This window comes from Odocoileus virginianus, chromosome 4 (assembly GCF_023699985.2).
Source record: "Odocoileus virginianus isolate 20LAN1187 ecotype Illinois chromosome 4, Ovbor_1.2, whole genome shotgun sequence".
Taxonomy (NCBI): domain Eukaryota; kingdom Metazoa; phylum Chordata; class Mammalia; order Artiodactyla; family Cervidae; genus Odocoileus; species Odocoileus virginianus.
The window spans coordinates 8,010,955-8,035,372 of record NC_069677.1 but is presented as its reverse complement, the minus strand read 5'-3'; the positions used below and the strand labels follow the sequence as shown (position 1 = coordinate 8,035,372).

The 24,418-nt window shown below is 37.5% G+C and overlaps 2 protein-coding genes and 1 non-coding gene across 4 annotated transcripts in view; 2 read left to right on the top strand and 1 right to left on the bottom strand.

Annotated features, from left to right (window-relative positions):
* RABL3 (RAB, member of RAS oncogene family like 3) overlaps positions 1–15,401 on the top strand; it is a 37,613-nt gene extending 22,212 nt beyond the window's left edge. The window contains exons 4-8 of the mRNA XM_020911426.2: positions 2,779–2,893; positions 5,241–5,391; positions 10,150–10,221; positions 13,471–13,509; positions 14,110–15,401. Coding sequence (XP_020767085.1) covers positions 2,779–2,893; positions 5,241–5,391; positions 10,150–10,221; positions 13,471–13,509; positions 14,110–14,175 — 443 coding nt within the window. The 3' untranslated portion in view covers positions 14,176–15,401. The remainder of the gene's footprint in view (positions 1–2,778; positions 2,894–5,240; positions 5,392–10,149; positions 10,222–13,470; positions 13,510–14,109) is intronic.
* TRNAC-ACA (transfer RNA cysteine (anticodon ACA)) lies at positions 8,707–8,778 on the bottom strand. Its single transcript has one exon. It is a non-coding gene; the product is annotated as a tRNA-Cys (tRNA).
* Positions 15,402–22,637: 7,236 nt separating the features above from the next.
* The window catches only part of HGD (homogentisate 1,2-dioxygenase), a 42,358-nt gene continuing 40,577 nt past the window's right edge, over positions 22,638–24,418 (top strand). The window contains exon 1 of one of the 2 annotated variants that reach the window (XM_070466027.1): positions 22,638–22,867. In XM_070466027.1, the coding sequence (XP_070322128.1) occupies positions 22,853–22,867 (15 nt within the window). In that variant the 5' untranslated portion in view covers positions 22,638–22,852. The remainder of the gene's footprint in view (positions 22,868–24,418) is intronic. The other variant, XM_020911428.2, reaches the window with a different exon arrangement.

The following is a 24,418-nucleotide window of genomic DNA, read 5'->3' as shown; positions in this document are numbered from 1 at the left end:
TGACTAATGTTAAAGAGCAGGAGAGAAAGAAATGAGGCCTGGTTTATTATACTGGTCAAACGACTTGTCAACATTGGTATCAATCTGATTTGGCAAAGAGAAGTTTGGATAAATGACACTTTTGCTGTTTGATCTTTTTGAGAAAGAATTAGGATAAAAATTATAAATAAATAATAAAGTTAAGGACTATTCAAACCCTAGAAACTTCATGGAATTCTGAGTTGTAAACTTAGTAAGTACTGAAGAAATCCATCTAAATCCATATTTATTTGGTTATCTTTTTTATACCTACTATCCATTAGTGATTTGTATCTTCCTTGAATATTATTGAAGTAATTTCATATACGCTGTGTTAGTTTTACAGGTAAGACTGAGATACATTTCTGCTTCTTAAAAAATAATCCCTGTTAAGAAAAATCTTAATAGGGAAATCACAGACACAGAAAACAAAATTATGATTACCAAAGAGAAAGGTGGGGAGGGATAAATTATAAATTTGGGATTAGCAGATACAAATACTACGTATAAAATAGATAAATAATAAGGTCCCACTGTATAGCACAGAAAACTATATTCAATATCTTGTAATAACCCTATAATGGAAAAGAATTTCATATATATATGTATATATGTATAAATATATCTGAATCACTTTGCTGTCCATTTGAAACTAACACAGTATTGATTGATAACATTGTTATAACATTGATAACAAAGTATCAATGATACTTTAATTTTTAAAAAAAGAGAAAAATCAGTTTCTGAGTTCTTTGAGCCTACCTCTGGAAGATTTCTCTTGTTAGAAGCACATAAGGTTCTTTACTCAATCTACCATCCTTAGTTTTCTAAGAAACAGAGCATAAGGATCATTCTATTCAAATATACAGTCTGTTCTTAGCAATAACTTTCTTCTCTCAATATCCTAACTCTTCCCACTTGATGATTGAGGCTGATAATCCCTAAAGGAGACTTGTAAAGTGTCCCTCGCTTTCTGTTTTTAAAGATTTAGCACATATTCTGATCAGCTGTCACCCTTACTTCTTTCCTTTGGGCCTCACTGTGTCCTTTCTAGCTCATAATCTACAAAGCATGGACTCTCAGCCCAAATGAAAGAAGGGACATAAGGAAAAGGGTGCTCAGTGCCCTTAAAAACTCAAAAGCCATAAATAGAGATCCTCAAAACATCTAATAACTCATTTAGGCCTTTGTAATTTTTCACTCCCCCAGCCAAACCCACTCATATGTTGGTATTTATACCTAGGAAATAAGGAGAGGAGAAAGTATCTGCCATTCCTTTGCCCTGAAGTGACTTTATTCTGCTTTCCTCCAGTCTTTTACTGTCAGATTACTTGATTTCAAATCCTGGCTGTCCCACTTACCAGCCTCTCTGAGCCTATTTCCACATGTGTAAAATAAAGATAATAATTCTTATTTCATAGAACTGTTCTGAAAATCAAATTAGATGACACATGGAAAGCACAATATGTAGTACATAAATACTGAATAAATATTAGCTATGATTTTTAACAGTAGCTCTTGATTCCTTTTTAAGTCTGTCCCTGTTTCCTTAATGCGTATTAGAGCCCCTCATTGAGGAAGGTAGAGTGAATGCAGTTGGACCGAGGGGCCAGTGTCAGATCTCTATTTGTTCCAGATGCCAGGAGAGATGCAGATTTAACTTGAGCCACCTGGAACTAGTCAACTATAACTTGCGCAAGCGCCTTAGTTGTACAGTGTCTGTAAAACCTAGAGGAGCCAAATAATTCTAACTCTCATGCCCTTCTTTTTTCATATTTACATATCTTACATCTTGAAGATGGAAGAATCATCAGTTTCACATTCTCTCTTCACAGTAGAATCTGGGTAATATAAAAAGAGTTGGGGTTTGTTTAAAAACATATAGTCTCTTGACTCTAAATTTCACTCGGCATTAAAACATTTCCTCTATTGTATATATTGTATCATAATTACCTGCTTTGCCTTTCTGTCTAGGGTCTTAGCTGATTCTATTTAATTGTACTTCTCAACCTCATTATATTTTACAGTTTTCCTCAGTCTCCAGAAAGTCCATCTATTTTCTACTGTTTATACTTCTTAACTATCTTTTCCTGTCTCCTTGTGGCATATTTCTTTTGCTGTGTTTTAACTAAATCTCTTACAGATTGAGCAAGCTTACATAGCTAGGCATTAATTCAGAGAACTAAATGATTAGACTTTTAAGTTGATTAGGTCCAGGTAACCTTCAAGAAAACATCTTGTCAGCTAAAGAATAGAAGTTTGTATTAAATTAAATCAATACCACTTAAATAAATTTTTATTATTAAATATTTTAATGAGTGTAAATAATAGGTATATGTATGGTGTGTATGACAGATGCATAGTGTAGAAAAATAATCTTTTTGAATGAATATAATTTCTTCTATACTTACAGTAATTTTGATTCTTTTTATTGATGAAGTAGTTCTTTAATTAGGACCAGGCAGAGTAGGCACTCATTAAGTGTTTAATGAAGGAAAAAAAAGACATTCTAAGAGCTTAATGAAATTTTTGTCAGCTCTTGTAGAATTTTTTTTTAAGTTATATAACTGACAAGGAAAAAAATTTAGTTAATTACTTGTGAATAATTATTTGCAAGAACTTACAGAGGAAATTTTTAAATAATCATGTTTGAGTTTGTTAGCCATACCAGAATGCATTCATTAAGCAGTCTAATGCTTTGTCACTTGTGAAATGAAGAGGAAATGTTAAAATATTGACATTATTTTCTGATTATTTTAGGTATTATTTTAGTGCATGACTTAACAAATAAGAAGTCATCCCAAAACTTGTACCGTTGGTCATTGGAAGCTCTAAATAGGGATTTGGTGCCAACTGGAGTCTTGGTAACAAATGGGTAAGCCCAAATTACTTCACAATTGGTTTGAAATGCTATAGCAGTCACAAGAATGTACCTTCCAAAATAACCATTTTGTAAGATGTTTGATTAACAAATATTTTCTCCCAGTCTGTAGTTTGTCTTTTCATTCTCTTAGCAGTATCTCTCACAAAACAATAGTTTTTCATTTTGGTGAAGTCTAGTTTCTCTTTTTTTCCTTTATGTATTGTGTTTTGAGAATCATGTATAACAACTGTTTGCCTAATCTGTGTTTCTTTTAGAAGTTTTATAGTTTTTGGTTTCCTTCTAGATCCGTGATTCACTTTGAATTAGTTATAATGTTGTGAGGGTTTAGTTGAGGATGACTTTTGTATCTGAGTGTCACATTCCAAATTATTTGTTTTTCTGAATTCTTATCTTCTCTAGAATGGTAGATAAATACAGTAGTCTGAAAGATGCAAGGTTTTTTGTTTTTGCCAAAGTGGTATTGTACATATAATATGAAAACCTGGTTATCTGCCTCTTTTGATGTTATTATCAGGCTTATCCATTCATGATAAAATTCCTAATTTGTTTTTTACCTAATGATTTGAAAAGAAAAAAAGGATTTCCATACCAAATTTCAAATTGGATATAAGATTTAATGAAAGAAAATGAGCGAAAAGGAAAGCTAAAACAAGAAATGAGAGAACAGATTGTGTGTATATATTTATATATATATTTCATGTAACATATATGTTATGTTACATTTATACAATAAATATATGTATGTTAACTTGCAAAAGATTATGAAAGACTGCAAGTGACAAAAAAATATATGTGTCGAAGATGATGTTTGTTAAAATACATACAAAAATTTGTATGTAAGCCAAAGGTAGAGTATGGGGAGGGGAGTCCTAAAGGAGGACACTTTCAAAGCTTTATTCTCGGGACTTCCCTGGCAGTCTAGTAGCTAAGACTTCACACTCCCAATGCAGGGAACCCAAGGTTCAATCCCTGGTCAGGGAACTAGATCCTACATGCCTCAACTAAGAATTCACACACTGCAACTAAAACTTGGTACAACCAAATAAATAAACATATACTTATTTTTTTTTAAGAACTTTATTCTCTAATAAAGCAATTTTCAGTTTTGGACCATGTCTCCTAAGTCAGCATTGATGTTGGTAAGAAGAAACAAAAGCCTTGAACTCAAACTGTTATTGGTTTTGATGCAGTAATTAGAATGATAACATTTTTATGAAATGGGAGGTAAAATAGTTCAAAACAATTGAGCTCCAAGGCTGAACAGTAACTGAGGCTCTGTAAGATTATTGTGAAGAGCAAAGAGATTTGGTAATTTTATAGACACATATACACAAGATTTAGATTATTTAAAGAGAAAGGAAAGTAATGCCAAAAGAAGGAAAAAGCTGTGTTCACCTGGTTTGTATTTGTTGGGTTATGCAATATTGATTTATTGACATAAGGTGTTGCAACCAGACTTTGCTGACTGTTATAAACTGAGCTATGTCAGAAATCAAAATCTGTTTTATTTCTCATACGTGAGTAGAATTTGTATTAACTGAATAACATTGGGCTCTATGTTCCTTTCAGCAATAGAGTGACCCAGGGCCACCAACCCCAAGTGATTCTTACTGCCTGTTCTTTGTCTCCATGGCTCTCATGTCAGGGCAGACAGCTATTTGTTGCTTAATTCTTTCCTTTTACTAATTTTACATTTAAACTGTTTCCTGTTTCTTTCCCTTTCCATTTGTTGAATCCATCTTTCCCCAGGCAGTAGCATCAGCTATGGTTGATTTATTCTGGCCTTCAGCATTCCTATTTCTTATTTTCCTGAAATGATCTATTTTTCTTTGCTATTCACAGGCAGAAATAAGTATGGTGGATGTAAAGCTTATGTGTACTCCAGAAGGTACCCAGAAGCTTGGCATTCCCCTCTGCCAAAGGCTTGACTGCGTGCTAGGTTCCTGGGTTTTCTGTCCACTGAGGTTTGAATCCACTGTCTATATCTCCTCAGAAAAATTTCTGAGCTGTTAGCCTTAGAAGACAGAGTTTTAGGGGAAGTCAATCAGCCTACTTTCATATACCTAGTGGGCTCTCAATTTATTCAAGTAGTCCAGAAGACCCAGGGACAAATTTTGAGTAGTTGAATTAATAGTTGGAACTTGAAAGATGGCGAAGACGGACTAAAAGATGAACAGGCATGTGTAAGAAATTGGGAGAAAAGTAGGTTTACAGGTGATGGGTGAGCAAGAGTTAGTGAAGTATATGTAAAATAGTATAAGCTAGTTACATTTAAATATTACACATCTACATCAGAAAAGGTAAATTCTATTCACCTCTTCATTATTATTTATCACAGGGATTATGACCGGGAACAGTTTGCTGATAACCAAATCCCATTGTTGGTAATAGGGACTAAACTGGATCAGATTCATGAAAACAAGCGTCATGAAGTTTTAACTAGGACTGCTTTCCTGGCTGAGGATTTCAATGCAGAAGAGATCAATTTGGTGTGTATTTTCACTAATGCATGCTTGTTTTATTATCAGGAAAAGGCAAAACCAAAGACTTCACAAATTACATATTCACAGAAGAAGCTTTATATTTGAATCAGGCATTTGGGTTTTAGTCCAAACAGTAGTGAAGACTGGAGCCATACAGATTATGAGATGGGCACAGCCTCCTTGTGTGCTGATCTGTTGCAATGTTCAGACTTTGTTGTAATGTAAATCACAGGCTTTTTCTTGAAAAGATCTTCAAAAATCACACCAAAATCAAAATAATTAAGATGACAAAGAGTGGTCACTGATACTGTGCGTTGTTTATTCTTGCTTTAGAAAAGCCTCTTAGCTTCTTAAACTAGAGAGTTTACCTTAAAGGGAAAACAAACATACAAATGAGAAAGTTACAAACTGTAAACTAGGAGTGCTTCATAAGAATTAGTTTATATATACTTATATGTATTTATACCATGAACTGAGTCCCTTCTTGAGATATTTAGGTCAATTAAAACTAGACTTTAAAAAGCCTAGGAAAGTTCTCATATAAGCCAGTTAGTGTTGCTGAGGGAATGATCCTGGCCAGCAGTTTCAGTCATGGTTTATATGTCATTGTTCACAAGTAGGATTTCTGCAATATATCAGTGTACTGGTATTTCAGCCATGGTGGTGCTGGTTTAATACAACTAAGGGCTAGCATTAATGAAGCACTTATTGGTGCCAGGCACACTGTTTTAGTACTTTATGTACATTGTCTCACATGCATCATTGTCGCATCAACCCTAGAAGATAGGTACTATACGTATCTCCATTTTAAAAATGAAGAAAGAAGGTAATGATAACCCTATATGTGAGACAGCAAAAGAGACACAGATGTGTTGAACAGTCTTTTGGACTCTGTGGGAGAGGGCGAGGGCGGAATGATATGGGAGAATGGCATTGAAACATGTAAATTATCATATGTGAAACAAATCACCAGTCTAGGTTCGGTGCATGATACAGGGGTGCTCGGGGCTGGTGCACTGGGATGACCCAGAGGAATGGGATGGGGAGGCGGGTGGGAGGAGGGTTCAGGATGGGGAGCACATGTACACTCATGGTGGATTCAAGTCAATGTATGGCAAAAGCAATACATATTGTAAAGTAAAATAGATAAATTAATGAATTAAAAAAAATAAAAATGAAGACTAGAAGCAGAGAGGGGTAACGAAGCCAAGGTTACACAAGTGGAACCAGGTGCTCTAACTCCAGAGCCTGTGCTCTGCAACTAAACCTATTTTCCACTTAATTATCCTTCAGCTAACATTTAGAATCTTGGATCTGAAAGAATTATTAGAAATCATCTAGATCACCAAGTACCCAAACCTGACTGCATATTCTTATTACCAACAGTATTTGTGAAAATTTTTGAATAAGTGCCCTACAACTGGAGCTTTTTATTCATAAGGTGTGACAGAAGGACCAGGACTCTGTAATTTTAACGAATGACTCAGGTTATTCTGATGCCCTTTTTCTGTCTTTCAACATTGGTGAACGCTGCTAGGTTCAACCCCACCTCTACCCGCCATAACTGAGTTAGCTTCTGCCTGACATTCCACTGTTTTGTTTTTTTTTTAAACAATCTGCTTTGCAGTGGAGGTGCTTTTTTTTCCTCAGCTGTCAGCATTATGTCCCAGGTAGTCACCATCATAGTCCAAAGAATTCCTATTACATAGAATATATAATATCTTTCTTGAAGAAGTGCTGAGGTTACTTTTTTGAACATTGTTTCCAAAGGGAAAATTGCCATTCAATATGCTTAATTTGTTCCAGCAATTACTTTTAATGTATTTTAGAATGTATCTGTTTCAGTAGCTGTGAGTTTATGACAATCACCTAGCTATATGCTTTTCCTGTTTTACTTGCAAAGGCAGGGCCATCTTTAATTGTTAACAAGATGTAAAGGTACTCAAATAGTGGTACTTTGGCACACGTGGTCTCCACAGTGTTCACATACAACATACTTAAAGCCTTCAATCAGCGTACACTTTCCAGAGCACAGAAGAAACAGCAAGAGGGTCTTGAGGATGCAGCGAAGAAAAAAATGAGGAGGAAAGTTAGATAAGCTTTTCAAAAAGAGATAGCAGTCAAAAAGACTCAGCAAGTAAATATAAAGTCTCAAGTAAAAACTGATTTGAACAGTATTAATGTTAACGTCTTTGGTTCCTATATGAATTTACTTAACATTATTAAACAGTAAGAATTAACATAATTGTCTACCTCAAAGATAGAATCAAAGCTATCTTGTGTTTGGGGTGGGGGAAGGCAAATTGTTTAAATTATAAACAGGGAGGCGATTACTTATTGTTTTAAATCCTGCTAGGCTTGTTGTGGGCTTCCCTCATAGCTCAGTCGGAAAAGAATCTGCCTGCAATGCAGGAGACCCAAATTTGATTCCTGGGTTGGGAAGATCCCCTGGAGAAGAATATGGCAACCCACTCCAGTATTCTTGCCTGGAGAAGCCCATGGACAGAGGAGCCTGGCAGGATACAGTCCATGGTAGCAAGAGTTGGACATGACTTAGCAACTAAATCACCACCAGGCTTATCATGTCTAGCACAAATTTTTCTCTGTTATGTGTTTACTTCAAAGTGATCATTCTGAAGCATCTTCCCTAGTTAAGATTTCTTTCTCAAGCTTAGGCAAGCATTTAGAGCTATTAGTTTTCAGGCTTTGCCCTCAGTCATGATCAATAGCAGATAGTTTATAGTTCTTTGAGATCAAAAATTCTCATCCTAAAATTATAGGATTTCTCTAGCCTGGTCAACTTGAAATTGTTGAAGTAAGTTTTGGAGAGGTTTTGTTTTTTGTTTGATTTAATTTTTTTATTTAGTACTTTAGCTGTATGTGGAATCGTCTGAAGTCTTTTTAACAGTCTGACGATTATGTAACCAATATCCGTTTTGTAAAACATATCTACTTAAGGTTTGTCTTTTATACGCCCCAGCTACTATATAAATGTTCAAACATTATTTCAAATACAGTGTATTACACAATATTTCAGTCTATTTAATCCATATATAGAATTATCTTTTATTATGTTAAGTGCTTTTGTGTCTAAAAATTCAATCTGATGGCATTTTCTTGGAATGAAGAAAGAAGGAAACTAGTATTTCAGTACCTGCTATGTGCCGGAGATGCATTAAGAAAGTGAAAGAAATTGAAGTCGCTCAGTTGTGTCCGACTCTTTGCGACCCCATGGACTGTAGCCTACCACATTCCTCCATCCATGGGATTTTTCCAGGCAAGAGTACTGGGGTGGGTTGCCATTTCCTTCTCCAGGGGATCTTCCCAACCCAGGGATCGAACCTGGGTCTCCTGCATTGTAGGCAGATGCTTTACCATCTGAGCCACCAGGGAAGTCCTGGACATGCATTATCTCCTTTAATTTTCACAAAAATCCTATGAGATGAGTATTGCTATCCCCATTTCACAAATTAGTAAGCTTAACTCTAAAGGTTTTGTAACCTAACCAGTGTCACACAATCTAGAGATACTGGGATAGATACTCAGGTTCAGAGCCTACTGGCTTCTGAGACCTCTGATTTTTCTTTTACTCTACAATCTTTGAAAAGTTATTGTAGTCTCTTTTTTTCTTTTGAGGTTTTGGAAAATGTATTTTAGCTTCTAGCCAAAATTTAAAACGTGAGCCTTTAAATGTTGTATATTGGTAAAATAGATGATTGTTATAAAATATATTGGAAAGGAATCATGTGGGTATTTATCAGAATAAATTACAAATAAATTACAGTCAGAATAAATCCAACAATAATTAGGTCCCAAGGAACACAGATGATTTATAACTGAAAAATTAAATACTGTCCTGGCAAAGAAGCCTGTATCATATCCCCATGGTTGGGTTTTAAGTGGCATTTGAGGTAAAAATCATAGTCAGTCTCTTGAGGTGGCAAGTCATTATTGACAAGTGAAGGCAATTCAACATTGGATTTCCAGGAAAAGGATAGTAAACCATTTAAGATCTTTACTAATCATTGGAATGTACTATCATTATACTATTTCAGATTATTTTGTCTTTTCAGAGCCCCATTTTCTCTTCTTTATTCTGGTAATGTCTGTTGTTTCTTATTTAATTACTATTAAAAATAATAATGGTATTTTAAAATAAACTTATTATCTGTTGTTTGTTACTATCACAGTATATCTCTTGTTTACTGTTATCTTTACGGCCCACCACGGATGTGGCGCCTGTATTCGGTGAGTGAGGAGCCCCAGCAACTGCTCTGTCTGTTTTTTTCTCCTGTTACTCCTTTACTCCTTATTTTCATGCTTCCTACTCTTCCCAAGAACTTCAGAGTACTTAAGTTAGATGAGTACTGGTAAATAACTAGTATTAAATAGTGAAGTGTTATTTATTTTTGATAGCTCTGTTTCTGCTTTTCAAGGTAAATACAGGTAAGTCACGTAAGTAGTATCTTAGTTTTGTTGTTAGTAAGACATTACCAATCCTGTCTTCCGTTATGAAGTTATTTGATGATGAATACATTGGTCAGTGTCCTCTAAAATTGCCTAAATAACAAAGAGTAAGTGGCCTTGTCTTCCTTTAGCACTTTCCTTTTGCTCTGTGTATCATAATTTGAAAAATTACTTGAATATTTTATGAGTATGATGCCTAATATTTTATTATAGAAATGTGCAAGAGGAACAGTAATGACTAACAAAAAGCTTATGTTTCCTAACATTTAATTGTGGATCTTATGTTTTATCTCCTAGGATTGCACAAATCCACGGTACTTAGCTGCAGGTTCTTCCAATGCTGTCAAGCTCAGTAGGTTTTTTGATAAGGTAATGGCTTCAATTAAGTTATTTTTAAACTTAATTTATGTACCATGAGAGTTTAAATTCTTTGCAGAATGCTTTGTCTTTTTATTCCTTCATCCTGCACGTCACAGCTTGAATAATACTTGTTTTGAGCTCTCTTATCTGTTTGTATAATTGCTCAAGACCTGCTGATGTGTTTATTCTATCCCCAGTGTTCTCTAAGCAAAGGATGAAACCTACCAAATTCAAATAGTTTTTTTTAAAGTTACCTAATTCCCTCCTTAAAACAGTTTATGTTGGCATATTTTCTAGCTCTTTTTGTACTCATTCACTACCCCGAAGCCCCCATAAAATGCACTAAACTGAGGAGATTCTACTTAAAGTCCTGAGTTATTTTGCTCACCCAGCTACTGATATTCTCCCACATAAATGTTACTATTACTTTTAAGGCTATGTCATCATCTTGATTCCCTAATTTTCCCTATCAGAAACCTTTGCATTCCAGTTATTGACTCTTACCAGCATCATCTTATTGTCCTGAACTGGAATGAAAATGTAGAATGATTCAGCATACTGGTAAATTAGAGCGCTGTTTGTCTTTCCTTCACAAGGCCATGTCTCTGCATTGTATATAATATTGACCAAGGTAAACTGTTCACCCAATGTTGACATTGTGCAGTAAAGTGAAATAGGATGTATTTCTATATTATTATTGAAAAAAGATTAATTTCTATATTATATTTCCTTTTATAAGTAAATCTCCCAAGGAAAAAACTTCCCTCCTCATAGCTCTGTCTATGAGTCTTTTTTCTTTTAGCTATTTAGAGATCTAAATATTTGGCTCTTTTGTCTAATAGGTCAACATGAGATAGGCCCCACAGCTCATCCCTGTTTAAAATTGGACCACTGGGAAATTTTTGCTTCATTGTATAAGCTCCCAACTGGTGTGTGGCAGAAAAGGTACAGGTGTACTGAGATGGTGATCCCTTCCATTCTCAGAGCAGCCAAGGCCCCTGGGCCGGCTCTGCCGTTTACCCCATGTCACACACACATATTAGTATTCTCTAAATGTGCCCTGACTGAAAAAAAATGGTAGGAAGCACTACAAGGAACCAAATTTTCTTTCCACATTGTTTTCACAGTTAAAATATATGAGCTCCTATTTGGTTTAGATCCATGACCACCATGGTGACTCAGACAGTAAAGAATCCACCTGCCAATGCAGGAGACCCAGGCCCAATCCCTGGGTTGGGAAGATTCTCCTGGAGAAGGGAATGGCTACCCACTCCAGTATTCTTGCCTAGAGAATTCTGTGGACAAAGGAGCCTGGTGGGCTAGAGTCCATGGAATCAAGAGTCAAGACACAACTGAGTGACCAGCATATACCATCTGTGTCCCCTCGGAACATCTTATATTCATAGATCTGTGTCTGACATGGAAAGATCCCACAATATATTGTCTTAAATTTAAATAATTTGTTAATTTTATTTTTTACTTAAAAAAAATTTTTTTTCTACTCTCTGGCCATACCTCATGGTATGTGGGATCTTAGTTCCCCCACCAGGGATCAAACCCATGCCCCCTGCAGTGGAAGCACAGAGTCTTAACCTCTGTGCCTCCAGGGAAGTTGCTTAAATCATTTATTAATTTTAAAATTAATAAAATGTGATAAGTTATATCCCAGAGAAACAATGGATTATAGGCCAGTGTGATTCAAGTTGTCAGGCAAAGCTTTACTTAAAAGAAAGATATTAGAGGGAACTTGGTTGATTTTAAGAAGAGAGCAAGGTTTGATAGAATAATAACACAAGTTGAGGGCAGGAAATTGTGAGCAAAAGGGAAAAGTAACTTCTCTCTTGATTTCCTAAATCACAACAAAAGGTAGGTGGATTAAGAGGTTGTCCAGACCTCCAGATTGCGGTGGTTAGCTGAAAGCAAGGAACCTGGCAGCTAAATTTAACCCAGTTTTCTCTGCATCTTATCTTCCAGAATTTACAGGATTTCTTTTCCAAGAGGGTATCTAATCCTTTTCCACACTTCCTTCACTAGTAGTAATTCCTCTCCACTCTAGAGTAATAGAATTTTCCTGTCCTACCCTGGAGAGAAGAAAGAGAATCAGTTCTGTCATAGTTTTTGTAGGGTCAAGTATTTTAGATGTATACTAATCACTAACCAGCTTTTCTGTCTTTGAGGCCAATGAATGCAACCTTACCCTAAGTCTCTTGTGGCTAAAAGTAACTGAGCCATAGTCTTGAAGATAAAAAGAATCCAGGTGAGATGGCTGTCAGGCCAGTGGGAGCAAGCTGGTACAGGCCTGGAAGAAGACACTCTGCTTTATTCAGAAGAAATTCCTAGCTTCATAATTCTAGACTCTAATCTCTTAATCTCCAAATAATCTGTGTTCTAATCTGCTGAACTTTTCTTAATCACTACAGCTCTGTGTAAAGAAAATAATACTGTCTCTGGTGACATTGCAGTTTCTCAAGTGTTCATCATGTAGACATGTAGTACTCTTAAATTCATTATATAAAGGCGTATGTTTTGAAGGCTTCTTTTCAGTAATAGTGATGGATTTTGCCTTATTTCTCCCACTGACCAAATACAAACAGTTCTGAAACTAATGAATTAAGGGTGCAGATTAAGTCCATAAGAAGTTAATTGACCGATTTTGATATTGTGTCATCTGTCTCCATTAAGGACCTACAGAATTTACAACTGTGGTTACTGGAGGGATACGGCAGTTGACTACGTTATACAGACAGAGACCTCTTTAAAGAATAGTTGTGCTATTGTAGTAGCAAAAATTCTTTGCTTTTTTTTTAATTTGTTTTTTAATTGGAGGATATTACTTTAGACTGTTGTGTTGGCTTCTGCCATACAGCAGAGTGAATTATCTTATGGATTCTGTCTGGTGTCTTTTGGGGCTGACTGCTAGAGAGTTTTGAACCAAATTTGCAGCCAAATTTCCAGATTTACACTGGGAATTGCATGAGATCTCATGTCATTTTCTCTCGTTATTTAGTCATTTTTGTTTGTTCATTTATTTTTTGACCTAACGTTAATGTTTTCTGGAACTAGAGACAGGTCTTTATAAAAACACTTCCACAATCCTGACCCCACTAGCACTAGACTTAACTCGGTGTAGCAGATGTCTGTTGCTACTGAAACGACTCTTCACTTGGGTGTACTCCTTTCAGTGCCATCGGTGGTCAGCGTGCTTACTGCTTTTTCAAGGTATACATGCTAAGCCCTTGATATCTTTGTTTCTAACAGGTCATAGAGAAGAGATACTTTTTAAGGGATGGTAATCAGGTCTGTATCTATCTTTTTTGATAAAATGATTTCTTGAATTTGTGGAAAGGTTTGATTGATCTGAAATTAACTTCCAAATTCATTTTTTAGTTTTTTTTTTAAGAAGTTGGGGTGACGGGGGAGTACTTTGCAGGCCCAACCAACTGACTTTCTTCTGTCTTCTTAAATACAGAAGAAAAACTCAGATCAAGGGAAAATAAGGGTCTTAGAAACAAGAAGAATCCAGGAATAAAGTTACATTATAAAATAATAGGAAATAATTTGCTTGAGACTGCAAAGGTACATATCCATAGTCTATCACAATGCAAATAATTCATATGAAAGTCCAGCAGGTGAGTATTGTGAGTTTCACCTTCATCCTGTCTGATTTAGATGACACTATCACCAATTGCTTGGCAAATGTTTTTCATTTTAGTAGAATTTATTTTTATTACTTAATCTGCTGTGATTTTCTGAGTAAAACCTCAAAAAGAGAGTTCTTTTAAGAACAACAGCCTAATAATATACAGAAACAAAAAATAAGGAAAACATTTTAAAGGCTATTAGCGTTTGAACTTTGCCTGTTTTGAGTCCTAACATGATTCTCTTTCTTGCCTGCAGATTCCAGGCTTTCCTGATCGAAAAAGGTTTGGGGGAGGAACATTAAAGAGCTTACATTATGACTGAATTACACTCATCCTTTGGAAGAGTGAGCAAGCGGTGGCAGTTTTTCACACCTTTCTTCTTGCTGTATCGATTATTAATGTCTCAGCCTTTTAATGAAATCATCTTAAAATGCTACCCTTCAGCCTCACCCTTTAATGGAAAACTGAAAGGAAGTAACAGCGTAGGAGATCCAGACTTTGTCCTCATTCTCTCTATTCTTCACCTTTCTGTCCCTGTTTATAGATTATATAAAAACCTTGTGGAAATATGAGATGTCAAAATGATGCAGTAAATGAGCAGTGACAGAATGCTGCAGAGAAAATTTACTCTTGCCTAGAACTGGAGGATTTTTATGGGTCTGTAATTTTCCCACACTCATTGCTAAAGGCTTAATTAAGTACTTCAGAAATGTATCTCCATTGTTTTGCCTTCTGAGGGGAAAGGTTATGTTAACCAGCCCTGAGTTGTCCACCCCAAACAATCTCTGTCATTTTCAAAGAAGCAAAATGGTATTATTTAATTGTCTCCTCTTTCATCACACACACAAGGATGCCTAATAATAGCAACCCTTGTCTCTCTCTCTTCTCTTTTGCAAATGGCTCAGTGGCTGGAAGAGGCAAACTAATAGCTGGAGTTAAATATAAATAGATTAATAATACATAGAGAACAGCAGTACCAGTAAAGAAGAATTCTGCAAGAAATTGACAGCTCACTAAATCCTTCACTCTAGGTTACAGCTGTCTGCACCCTCTTACTGTTTTCTGTTTGGAAAAAGGCAGGGTGAAATCGAAGACCTGCACAAGGGAAGTAAGAGGGATTTACACCTTCTTCAGTTTTTATTTTTATTTTTGAAGGAAAAGTCAACTCCTAAAATGTCCCTTAACTATAGTCCATAAACTAAGAATATTATTCTTTGTGTTAACAATGCATTTATGGAGAGAAGTAAAAATAAGTTCCACAGCAACACATTTACATGAATTATGGACTAGGATTCTTGGATTTCATAATCTAAAATTTTGGGGGTGGTGTGTGTGTATATGCATAACTGTTCATCGTTACTTTTTTTACCCATCTTTTTTGCTTGTATAATTCCCTTTGCCCCAGTTCTTTATTAATATATAAACCTGTTTTACAAAAATTGTAATTTGCTGCCTTATTCAACAACACCTTTTCACACATATTCTCTCTCTAGCTTTGCTATAAGACTCCACACTCCTGATTTTGCTCCATATTAAAGTATAATAATAATATAATACACAGTTTCAGATTCTCCTTTTAAAACTAGGAAAAAAAACACTAAATTCTCTTTCTGTTCCATACTCTGGAAGTCAAGGTGTGCTGAAAATGGATATCAAAATCACAGTGTTAGAGAGTGCTTTTAGAAAGGCAGTTTTGGGGATTTGAGAAAGGATTTTAAAGCACTTTTCATCAGCTAGAATATTCTCCAGTCTTTCTTCACATCCTCCCCCACAAGAGTTAGCCCTGATTTCTTTTTTGACATAGAGGAGAACTATGTAAATCAGGATCTGTATGTGGAATTTGGCACAAGTATGTTGTAACAAAGGCTGTGCAGTTAGGAAGTAGAAACCAAATGCATACACAAAGACCTAAACCAACTGAAGTTCTTTGTGTTCCTTTTTTAAAAAATAAATCAATAGCCCTTCTTCCTCTTTCTTTCCCTTAATTAAGAAAAAGATCTATTCCAATTTCTGTATTTTCTCCCTTATTGAAAAATAACCCATCCCTGATGGCTTCAGGATCAACTTTGAAAAATTAACAGTACTCCACTCCATTTCTTCTTGCTGTCAGGCTTGACTCCTGAATTATAGTTTTCTAAGGAAAAATAATTTTTAATACTCTGCAGTATAAGTAGCAGCAAAATAAGGTTGTTTGCCAAAATGAATGTTATTAGCCAGAGTTCAAAAAGAATCTTTTGAAGCATAATTTTTGCCAAGACTTCCTGAGACCTCATAAAATTTGCTTTTAGGTAATAAACAAGTGTAAATACCAAATACTTTCTTAGAAGTGTTAATTAAATCTTCAATTTTCTTGCTTTCTTGATGGAACAAATTGCTAGCAATAGAGAAAGTTTTTTGTTTTCCCCTGTAGTGATTCAGATGTCTAACCAGTGTTCTTATTCACTGTGGAGGCACCCAGATACGAAAACCTTTGCCCATTCATCTGCCCCTCAGGTTGCTTGGTTTGCAACCCAGCTAAGGATATGGGTTGGTCTTTCTACTTTAGTGCTCTAAGGAAAGAGCTGCTCCAAAAGGGGTTGATCCATATCAGCTTTATTCAGGTTCTCAGAAGTCCCTGAACTTGAGGCATCTTTGATATAATCCAGGTGCCTTGACACTGCTGTTTTTCTATCCATTCTGAAAATGGACTTAATAGAACCGATGTGCTGGGCTGGGTCGTCAGACTGAGGTAAAGAGTTCCTAACCGGCCTCTATGATCAGAGGTTTTGAGTCTTCATTTCAATAGTGTGTGCTTTAGCACCCAGCCCAGGTAGGGCCTTGTATGTATATCTGAATGCTGGTTTAAAGCACAGGTAGCAACTGTTTTGAGAAGTTTGAAGGTCTAACAGGATGTCTGCATTGATTTAATATCTGTTAAAATTCAAAGGAGGATACCCTTTGCAGGGAGGAGGAGAAGGAAATAAAAAATTCATTTCTCCCTAATCCCAAAACTGAGTTAAATTACTGTGGTAGGAGAGGAAGGGTTGCAGGAAGCCTAGTCCTGGGAGAACCCTGAACCTCACATATTACCCAGTATATTGGCCTGATGCAGAATTGGGAGTTGGAGCCTGTCAGGGCTGCTCCATAGAGTAGGAAAGAGATCCAACTTTGAGTTAGTTAATTAGCACCTTCATTTAAGAACTCAAAGAAATGACTTTCAAACTCAAAAATGCATGAAACTCCTCTGAAGTGTTTATTTAAAATGCAAAGACTGAAATTTCTTCTGCCCCCTTCACTCAATTCTATGTATTGGGTTGGCCAAAAGGTTTCTTTGGTTTTTCCCATGAAGTCTTATGGAAAAGGCAGAATGAACTTTTTGGCCAACCCTATTATATGACATAGGGCCGGGATTTTGTATTTTTAACAGGCAAATTAGGTGATTTTAATGCAGGTAGTTCAGAATCCAGCCTTTGAAAAAAAAAATTCATATCTAAAAAAAGTAAGGAATACATGGATTGTAGACTAATGGCACCAGTTTTGCAGAGTTCATCAAAGTTCATGTTTGGGTTCCTCTGCACGATCACCCTGTAATGAACTGAGCCATGCCTCCCTCTCAAGACTATACACACCACAGCAATCGTAACCGATTGTCACATCCTCTGTTCACAAAACAGGAGATATTTGTCTTGATGTACTACTACCCATTTTTATTACTACTACTTTCTACCTTTGGGGTATATCTATTTCTAATAAAATACCATGTCATCTTATACATAGCCCCTCTCTTATACCATATTTGTTTTCTTAGCTGGCTAACCACTAAGGTTTACCAAGGTCATCAATAAGTCATGGTGAAGAGTGAAACCCCTAAACTTCAACAAAGATCTAAAATCTTGCTCAGTACCATCAAATAGATCAGCTAATCTATCAGTTTCATTTTCTTCTTGGAGGCATCAGTTCTGATGTCCTCCATCCTCTTAATTCAGGGGTCCCCAACCTCTAGGATCTGAGGCCTGATTATCTGAGGTGGAGCTGATGTAATAATAATAGAAATAAAGTGCACAATAAACGTGATGCTCTTGGATCATCCCAAAGCCATCCCCCTGCCTCATTCGTGGAAAAACTGTCTTCCACGATACTGGTCCCTGGTGCCAAAAAGGTTGGGGACCACTGCTGTAACTGCATTCTGGAGTGACTGCTCTCTAGGCGTGCCGCTCATCCTTCTCATTACCCTGTGACAATCCCCAGCTTCCTGGATGCAATGTTTTCCACTTACTTGGTGTGGATCAGTGGTCTTCCAACTGAGATGTGTGCATGTATCTCTTCCAAGAGGTACAAAGGCACAAATAGTTTAAGGGAATCATTTTCCAGGTCATTAATTCCCATATGAATGTATCTTTATTAACAGTACTTGTGAAGCAGCTCAATGCTGGTTCTTACTTCTTACCTCTACATTCACAATTGCCCTTTTCCCACTATAGAAAAGGAGCATCTCCCTAGTATTGCAATAGAAATACGGCTTATTGCCCCAGGGTGTAAATATCTTCAGGATGCCAACAAAAGGGCATTTCTAAATACTAGTTTTATTTAAGGATTTTGTCTGTTCCACTCCTCACAATTACAAAAAAAAAAAATGCAGAGCTCTTAAGGAATAGCTCCTGAGGACAAAGCAAAGAGCTTTCATAAGAAACATCCATGGCTATATGGCACTTTCTTTCATGTCAAGGCTTCTCACCATGAAAGAAATCTATCAAAATATGGAAGTAACATTTTTATCAAAAATAATTATACAGGCAAAGTATATATAATTAACATTTTTATTTTCCTAACCCTTTCTGAGTAAATGAGTTAGACAAAGCACCTCCAAGTGAAAAGGTGACAGTTACAGTAATGGTTCCAATAACTGGGTAACAAAGCCGATCCAAATCAGGTTTCCAATTATTTGCTTGCAATAAAATTAACCTCGTTGAGTTGTTAACTGATAAGTCATTAAAATAATATTTAATGGTAGATCAGTGTGTAATTTTTGGTGTTTAATTCAGAAGGAATTTCAGTGATATAAAAAATCCCTTCCATTCATAACCATTTATTTATGCAAACAAATTTTCTCAACATTTATGTCTGTAAAAGCAAGAACTAGGATTAAAAGATGTGGAATCCTGTGTCTTTCTAGAAATAAGAATTATTAATTCATGAATATATAAATTAAGGTGGGAGGGAGCCATTCACCTCATTAAAAGAAGCATTTCCAGAAAGACTTTATCTTTTATATTTAATAAGTATTTATCAAAATGTATAGTATTTATGGAATACTGTCCTAGAGAAGAATCCTCCAGGGTCCTGTCCGGAGGGTAAAACAATTGCTGGTAGCATTCTGGAAGTGCAATCAGAGAAGGAAAGTGGAGATTTCATCATCACTACACTTGGTTTTGGTCCTTTTCCCCACTCCCTGGTGTGTGTGAGTCCAGAGCTTCTGCAGAGAGTAAGCCTATCTTGTGCCAGAATCCAGAGGTGGCATATATCTGGTGTCTCCAATTCCTGGTCCTTTTCATATTCTTCACTTCACCTGTTCCCCACATCCATTCACTGGATCCCTCTCCCTCTGCCTGGTTTTTAGCATCTTTATTATTGCTCGCCACTTGGATACTGTGATTCTTCTCTGGTCCAGTATATGATTGCCTTACCCAGTATATTGTATGCCTTACACACAACCTGCTTCTTCCACTGGGTGTCTTTTTGAATGTTAATCACCCTGCCTCTTTCCCTTGCTTTAAATATCTGTCCAAACTCTCCTTTCTGAAAGACTTCCCTCACTAGACTCCACTCTATCCCATCAGTGCACTAAAAATAGGTTTTTGAATGCACTGCACTTCTCTTTGTACACAATCCTCCCTCGATGCATCCCCTACTGTATGTGACTTGGCTCAGCTATTGCCTCCTCAGGAAGCCTTTCCTGCCCTGCTAGTCAGAGCTCCGCAGTCTCTAATCCCTCCCATAACACCATGGACTCCTCTTCCTTGTCACAGGAAGAGTCCAGGCACCCTATTGTAATGGCCCATTTATTGGTCAGTCTCCAGTGTGCACCCTCCTAGAGGACCAGACTCATCTCTGTATCCCCCACATCTCACAGGGCCTGGCATATAGCAGGTCCCCAATAGCTGTGAAGTAAATATGTAATTAGATTAAAATAGAAAGCCATCAGACATAGAATCAAAGCTGTGTGTTTCTGTGTTTTATGTGTTCTCATTTCTCCTAAGTGTATATGGCACAATACCTGGCACATAGTGGTGCAAAGCAAATATTTGTTTTATTGAGTTATTTTTACAAAAACAGAAGACAGGAAATAAAGTGAACCCACTTGGGAAAAAACCTTAAATAGGATAGGTTTATTCGACCTTAAATATTTTCAGTCCCCTAAAATGATTTTCATTCTGTCAAGGATCTCTTACCACTTTCTTACTCTTTCAGAAATCTCTCACATCTTAGGAAAGAACTAAAACACCTCTTAAATCTGCCTTTAATGCTGATTCAGAAAGAGCACATGAAGTTTATGGAAAATCAAAGCAGTAAAGCTTTTCCTTTGTCTCTTATTGGTTCCCATCCATTTTTCCCCCTAATCACCATACTCTGGCTTCCAGGATCAATAGCAGTTCAAGAGCCAATGTACTCATAAACTCAGATATGCAAGAAATATTTTTCCTGAATTCACTTTTAATTTTGAGTCTGCATATTGCAGGAATAATAAAAACCTAGCCTCAGTAAAGCTGGGGTTTACAACTTCCCCCTTTGTCCCAGGTTTGCATATAAATTCCAGGGAAGCTTGTGTAATACCACAGTGTCAGCTGTCTGTGCTGACATATGCTGAGATGTGCTGTAAGTCCCCTGGTCTGCAGGCAACAATCCACACAGTGTGCTTCCAGTCTGTCACTTGTTTCTATCAACATGGTGCCTTTGGGCTGGTCTTTCTGCACTAACACCTCAGACACAAGCAAATCATTCTGCTGCTACTGCAGTATGCTGGAGCCTGGGGACCTCTGGAAGATGCTTAGGCCCATTTATCTAAAGCAGAAGGTGTCAAACTGGCAGACCATAGTCACTCACACCTATATGCATGCTTTTTTTGACATAATTGTATCAGTTACCTATCACTGCTGAACAAAACACCCCAAAACTTTACTGGCATAAAATACGTCATTCTATTTGCTCACAATTCTGTGTGTCCACAATTTGGGCTGGGTTTAGCTGGTGGTTCTCCTGCTGGTCTCACCTAGGGTCACATATGTGTCTGCAGTCATCTGGGAGCCACATGGCTTCATTCACACATCTGGCAGCTAGTGCTGGCTGTTGAGTGCCTGGACAACTCAACAAAGACAATGTGGTATAAATTCTTTAAGAATCTTATTTTCTTATGCCTGTATCTCTCTAATAAGAGACCCAAAGGTTATTTTATCCAGGTGGTATCCCATTCTCTTTGTCCAGATGGTGTCTCACTCTCAAGGAGGCTAGCCTGCATGGTGGTCTCAAGTAGCAAGAAATGGGAAAATCCTAAAGCACAAGCATTTTTCAAACCTCTGCTTATGTTGTGTTTGCTATTAGCCAAAGTAAGATTCAAGGAGATAAATTAAAGACTCCATCTCACTTTGGGAGGAGCAGCAAAGTCACATTGCAAAGGAGCATGTATGCAAGGTTGAAAGGAAATTGTGGGCATTTTTTACAATCTGTTATAGTGACTTCATTCATTCATTAATTCATCCATTCACTTGTGTAAGTTGCCAGTGTTTAAAAATTGGAACTTCATTTATATATCTTTAAAACTTAGCCTACCTTACCCATTTACATGTCCTACCTGGTTTGCTGCACTTGAGTTTACGATAATAAAGCCTAATTTACAAGATTGTTTTTGTGCAATTAAATGAGGTAATGTCTGTGGGAAAATCTGGCATGACCAGCACTCAATATGTGGTTTCTTCCTTCCTGAATGCCATTAGCCATGAAGTTGATACCTGACCATGGCTAAGGCGAGTAGCCAAGATGAAGGACAAGGGAATCATGGAACAGTGACTGGAAGATAACCCTTGGGTCTCTTGTTAGAGGTATACAAGCATAAGGAAATAATATTCTTAAGGAATTTATAAGAACACTAAATATATTTGAGAAATTAAGTGGAACAATAAAGAAAGAAAGTGAAATCACTCAGCCATGTCCTACTCTTCTTGACACCATGGACTGTAGCCTACCAGGGTCCTCTGTCCATGGGGTTTTCTAGGCAAGAATACTGGAATGGGTTGCCATTTCATTCTCCAGGGGATCTTCCCAACCCAGGGATTGAACCCCAGTTCTCCCTCATTGTGGGCAGACACTTTACAATCTGAGCCACCAGGGAAGCCCAAGTGGAACAGTAGTAAACATCTAAATTGGCTTTAACTGGAGTGCTTCAGGCTCTGAACTGTTCACCCAGCTCATCCCTGGGAGGCAAGTGTGGAGAGCTGTCCAGACCTGGCCCATGTTTCAGGCAGCTATGTGAAACTTCTGTCAGGGCGCAGCTCGTTTCCTCACTGCTCTCAGAGAGTGAACACTCTGCTGTGCTCCTGACCTGAGTCAGGACTGAGTGGAGAAGCCTTTGCCACACACACCAAGCACTAACTGCTACAGTTCCTCTCAGAGAGAGCTTTAAATTCTCTGCCATTAGTGATAAGCCTCCCTCCTTTACCTGAAACAAATAAATGATCAACCTTTATCTTGGGTGAAGAGGAGACAGGCCTCTGCAAACTCTTTAGAAACAGCCCAGGTTTACTAAAAACCAAAGGCAATTGTGAAAGCAGTTTGGGAACAAACATGCTGGACTTTCTCGCTAGCATAGGCCAGTTATTGATTTGAAATGCCTGTGACTGATTTGAGTGACCTGCTGACCAGTAAGCACAGTGATGAAGTGGAATAACATCCAGAGGGTGGTTTGCAGGAGAAGCAGAAGCATCAGGGCCTGGATTTCCTAAAATCATCACACCTGCAGCAGAAGGAAAATGGCTGAGTTGAAGGTAAGAAACTATCTGTCCACTTTGCTGTGGCTTTTTCAGCCACAATTCATGGAAGCTTCTGAAAATTCCAGAGAGTCAGAGTTAGCACTAACTTAGAGAGGCCCTGGTCCAAGCTACTGTATTCAAATCTTTGCCGTAAGCATGGCTGGGGCTGGAGGATGACAAAGAAAACAGATGACAGTCTAGTTGTCCATCTCTTGTCTTGTTCAGTTCATATATTATCTTGGGAATCTGTAGAACTTGTAAAGGCTCTCCTCCACTACGGACAGACACATTTCTCCCTGTGACTGTTTTCCAGTCCCTACTCTCACACACCTTCCTGTCGCTGCAGTTTCCTGGACAGCCTCCAGCCCACCAGTTAGATATGTTTATTCAGTTATTTTGAGGCTCACAATCAGCCCTTGACCAGCAGAAGTCCTAACACTTCCTCTAGGAAATAATCCCTTATTATTTAGTCTGCAATTGAAATATATGTATGATCGATGTGCTATTAATGAATTAACTCATAATCTTCCAAATAAATCTAGGATGGAGCTACTTTACCATTAAAGAATGTAAACTTCAGAGAGATTGAGTGTCTTGTTCAAGGTCACTGCTAAGCAAGAAAGGTGATGGAGACTGGATTAGAAATTAGGTGTGTTTTAATCCATGCCCAGGCTCCAAAGGGAGCCTTAGTGGCACCTGCTAGACTGAGTGCCTTAAGGCCAGGGAAAGGGAGTGTGTCCTCAGTTTCTAAAACCACACCTAGTGTCCACCTCAGGCTTGCATCAGTGCCCAAGACAGTTATGTGGAACTAAGTAGAATTACCCAGAATCTTGACTCAAGCCAAGTATGCCAGACTCCAGGCTTCTTTCCAGGGTATGAACACTTTCTGAATGCCCTCCAATTGATGCTGATTTTGAAAATCAAACATCTCCCTAGTTGATGGGGGTCCTAAAACTACTCAACACTGAAATAAAATCATTTGCTTCTTCATGTCTGATTGAGAGAAAGACTGAGAAAGAGTTCTCACTGTTTCATTTAGCAAATATTATGTGTTAGTACGTGATGCCACAAAATGACATAGGAAAGGAACGGAATCTGGACTAGGTGAGACCGAGAGAGAGTTCTTAAAGGAGGCTGTTCCTGAAAGATAAGTGAAAACGCTCAGTCACCTCTGTCCATGGGATTCTCCAGGCAAGAATACTGGCAAGGGTAGCCATTCCCTTTTCCAGAGAATTTTCCCAGCCCAGGGGTCAAACCCTGGTCTCCCACACTGCAAGCAGGTTTAGCATCTAAGTCACCAGGGAAGCTCTTCCTGAGCTCAGTCTTAGAGAGAGGTTGAAATTGACTAACTTAGAAGGGGTGGGGGCTAGAAGCAACCGCGAGTGCATAGGCACAGCACACAGACATCCCTGCGTGTTCTGAGATCCAAGCGTCAAACTGGAGTTGCTCCAGAGACAACCAAAGATGAGATACCAGGATGTGGTCAGTTGTATGTGTTTGGAACTTAGGGGGGAGGGGACAGCTAGAGAGACGTATCTAGGAGACTAGATACGTGTATGTGTGTGT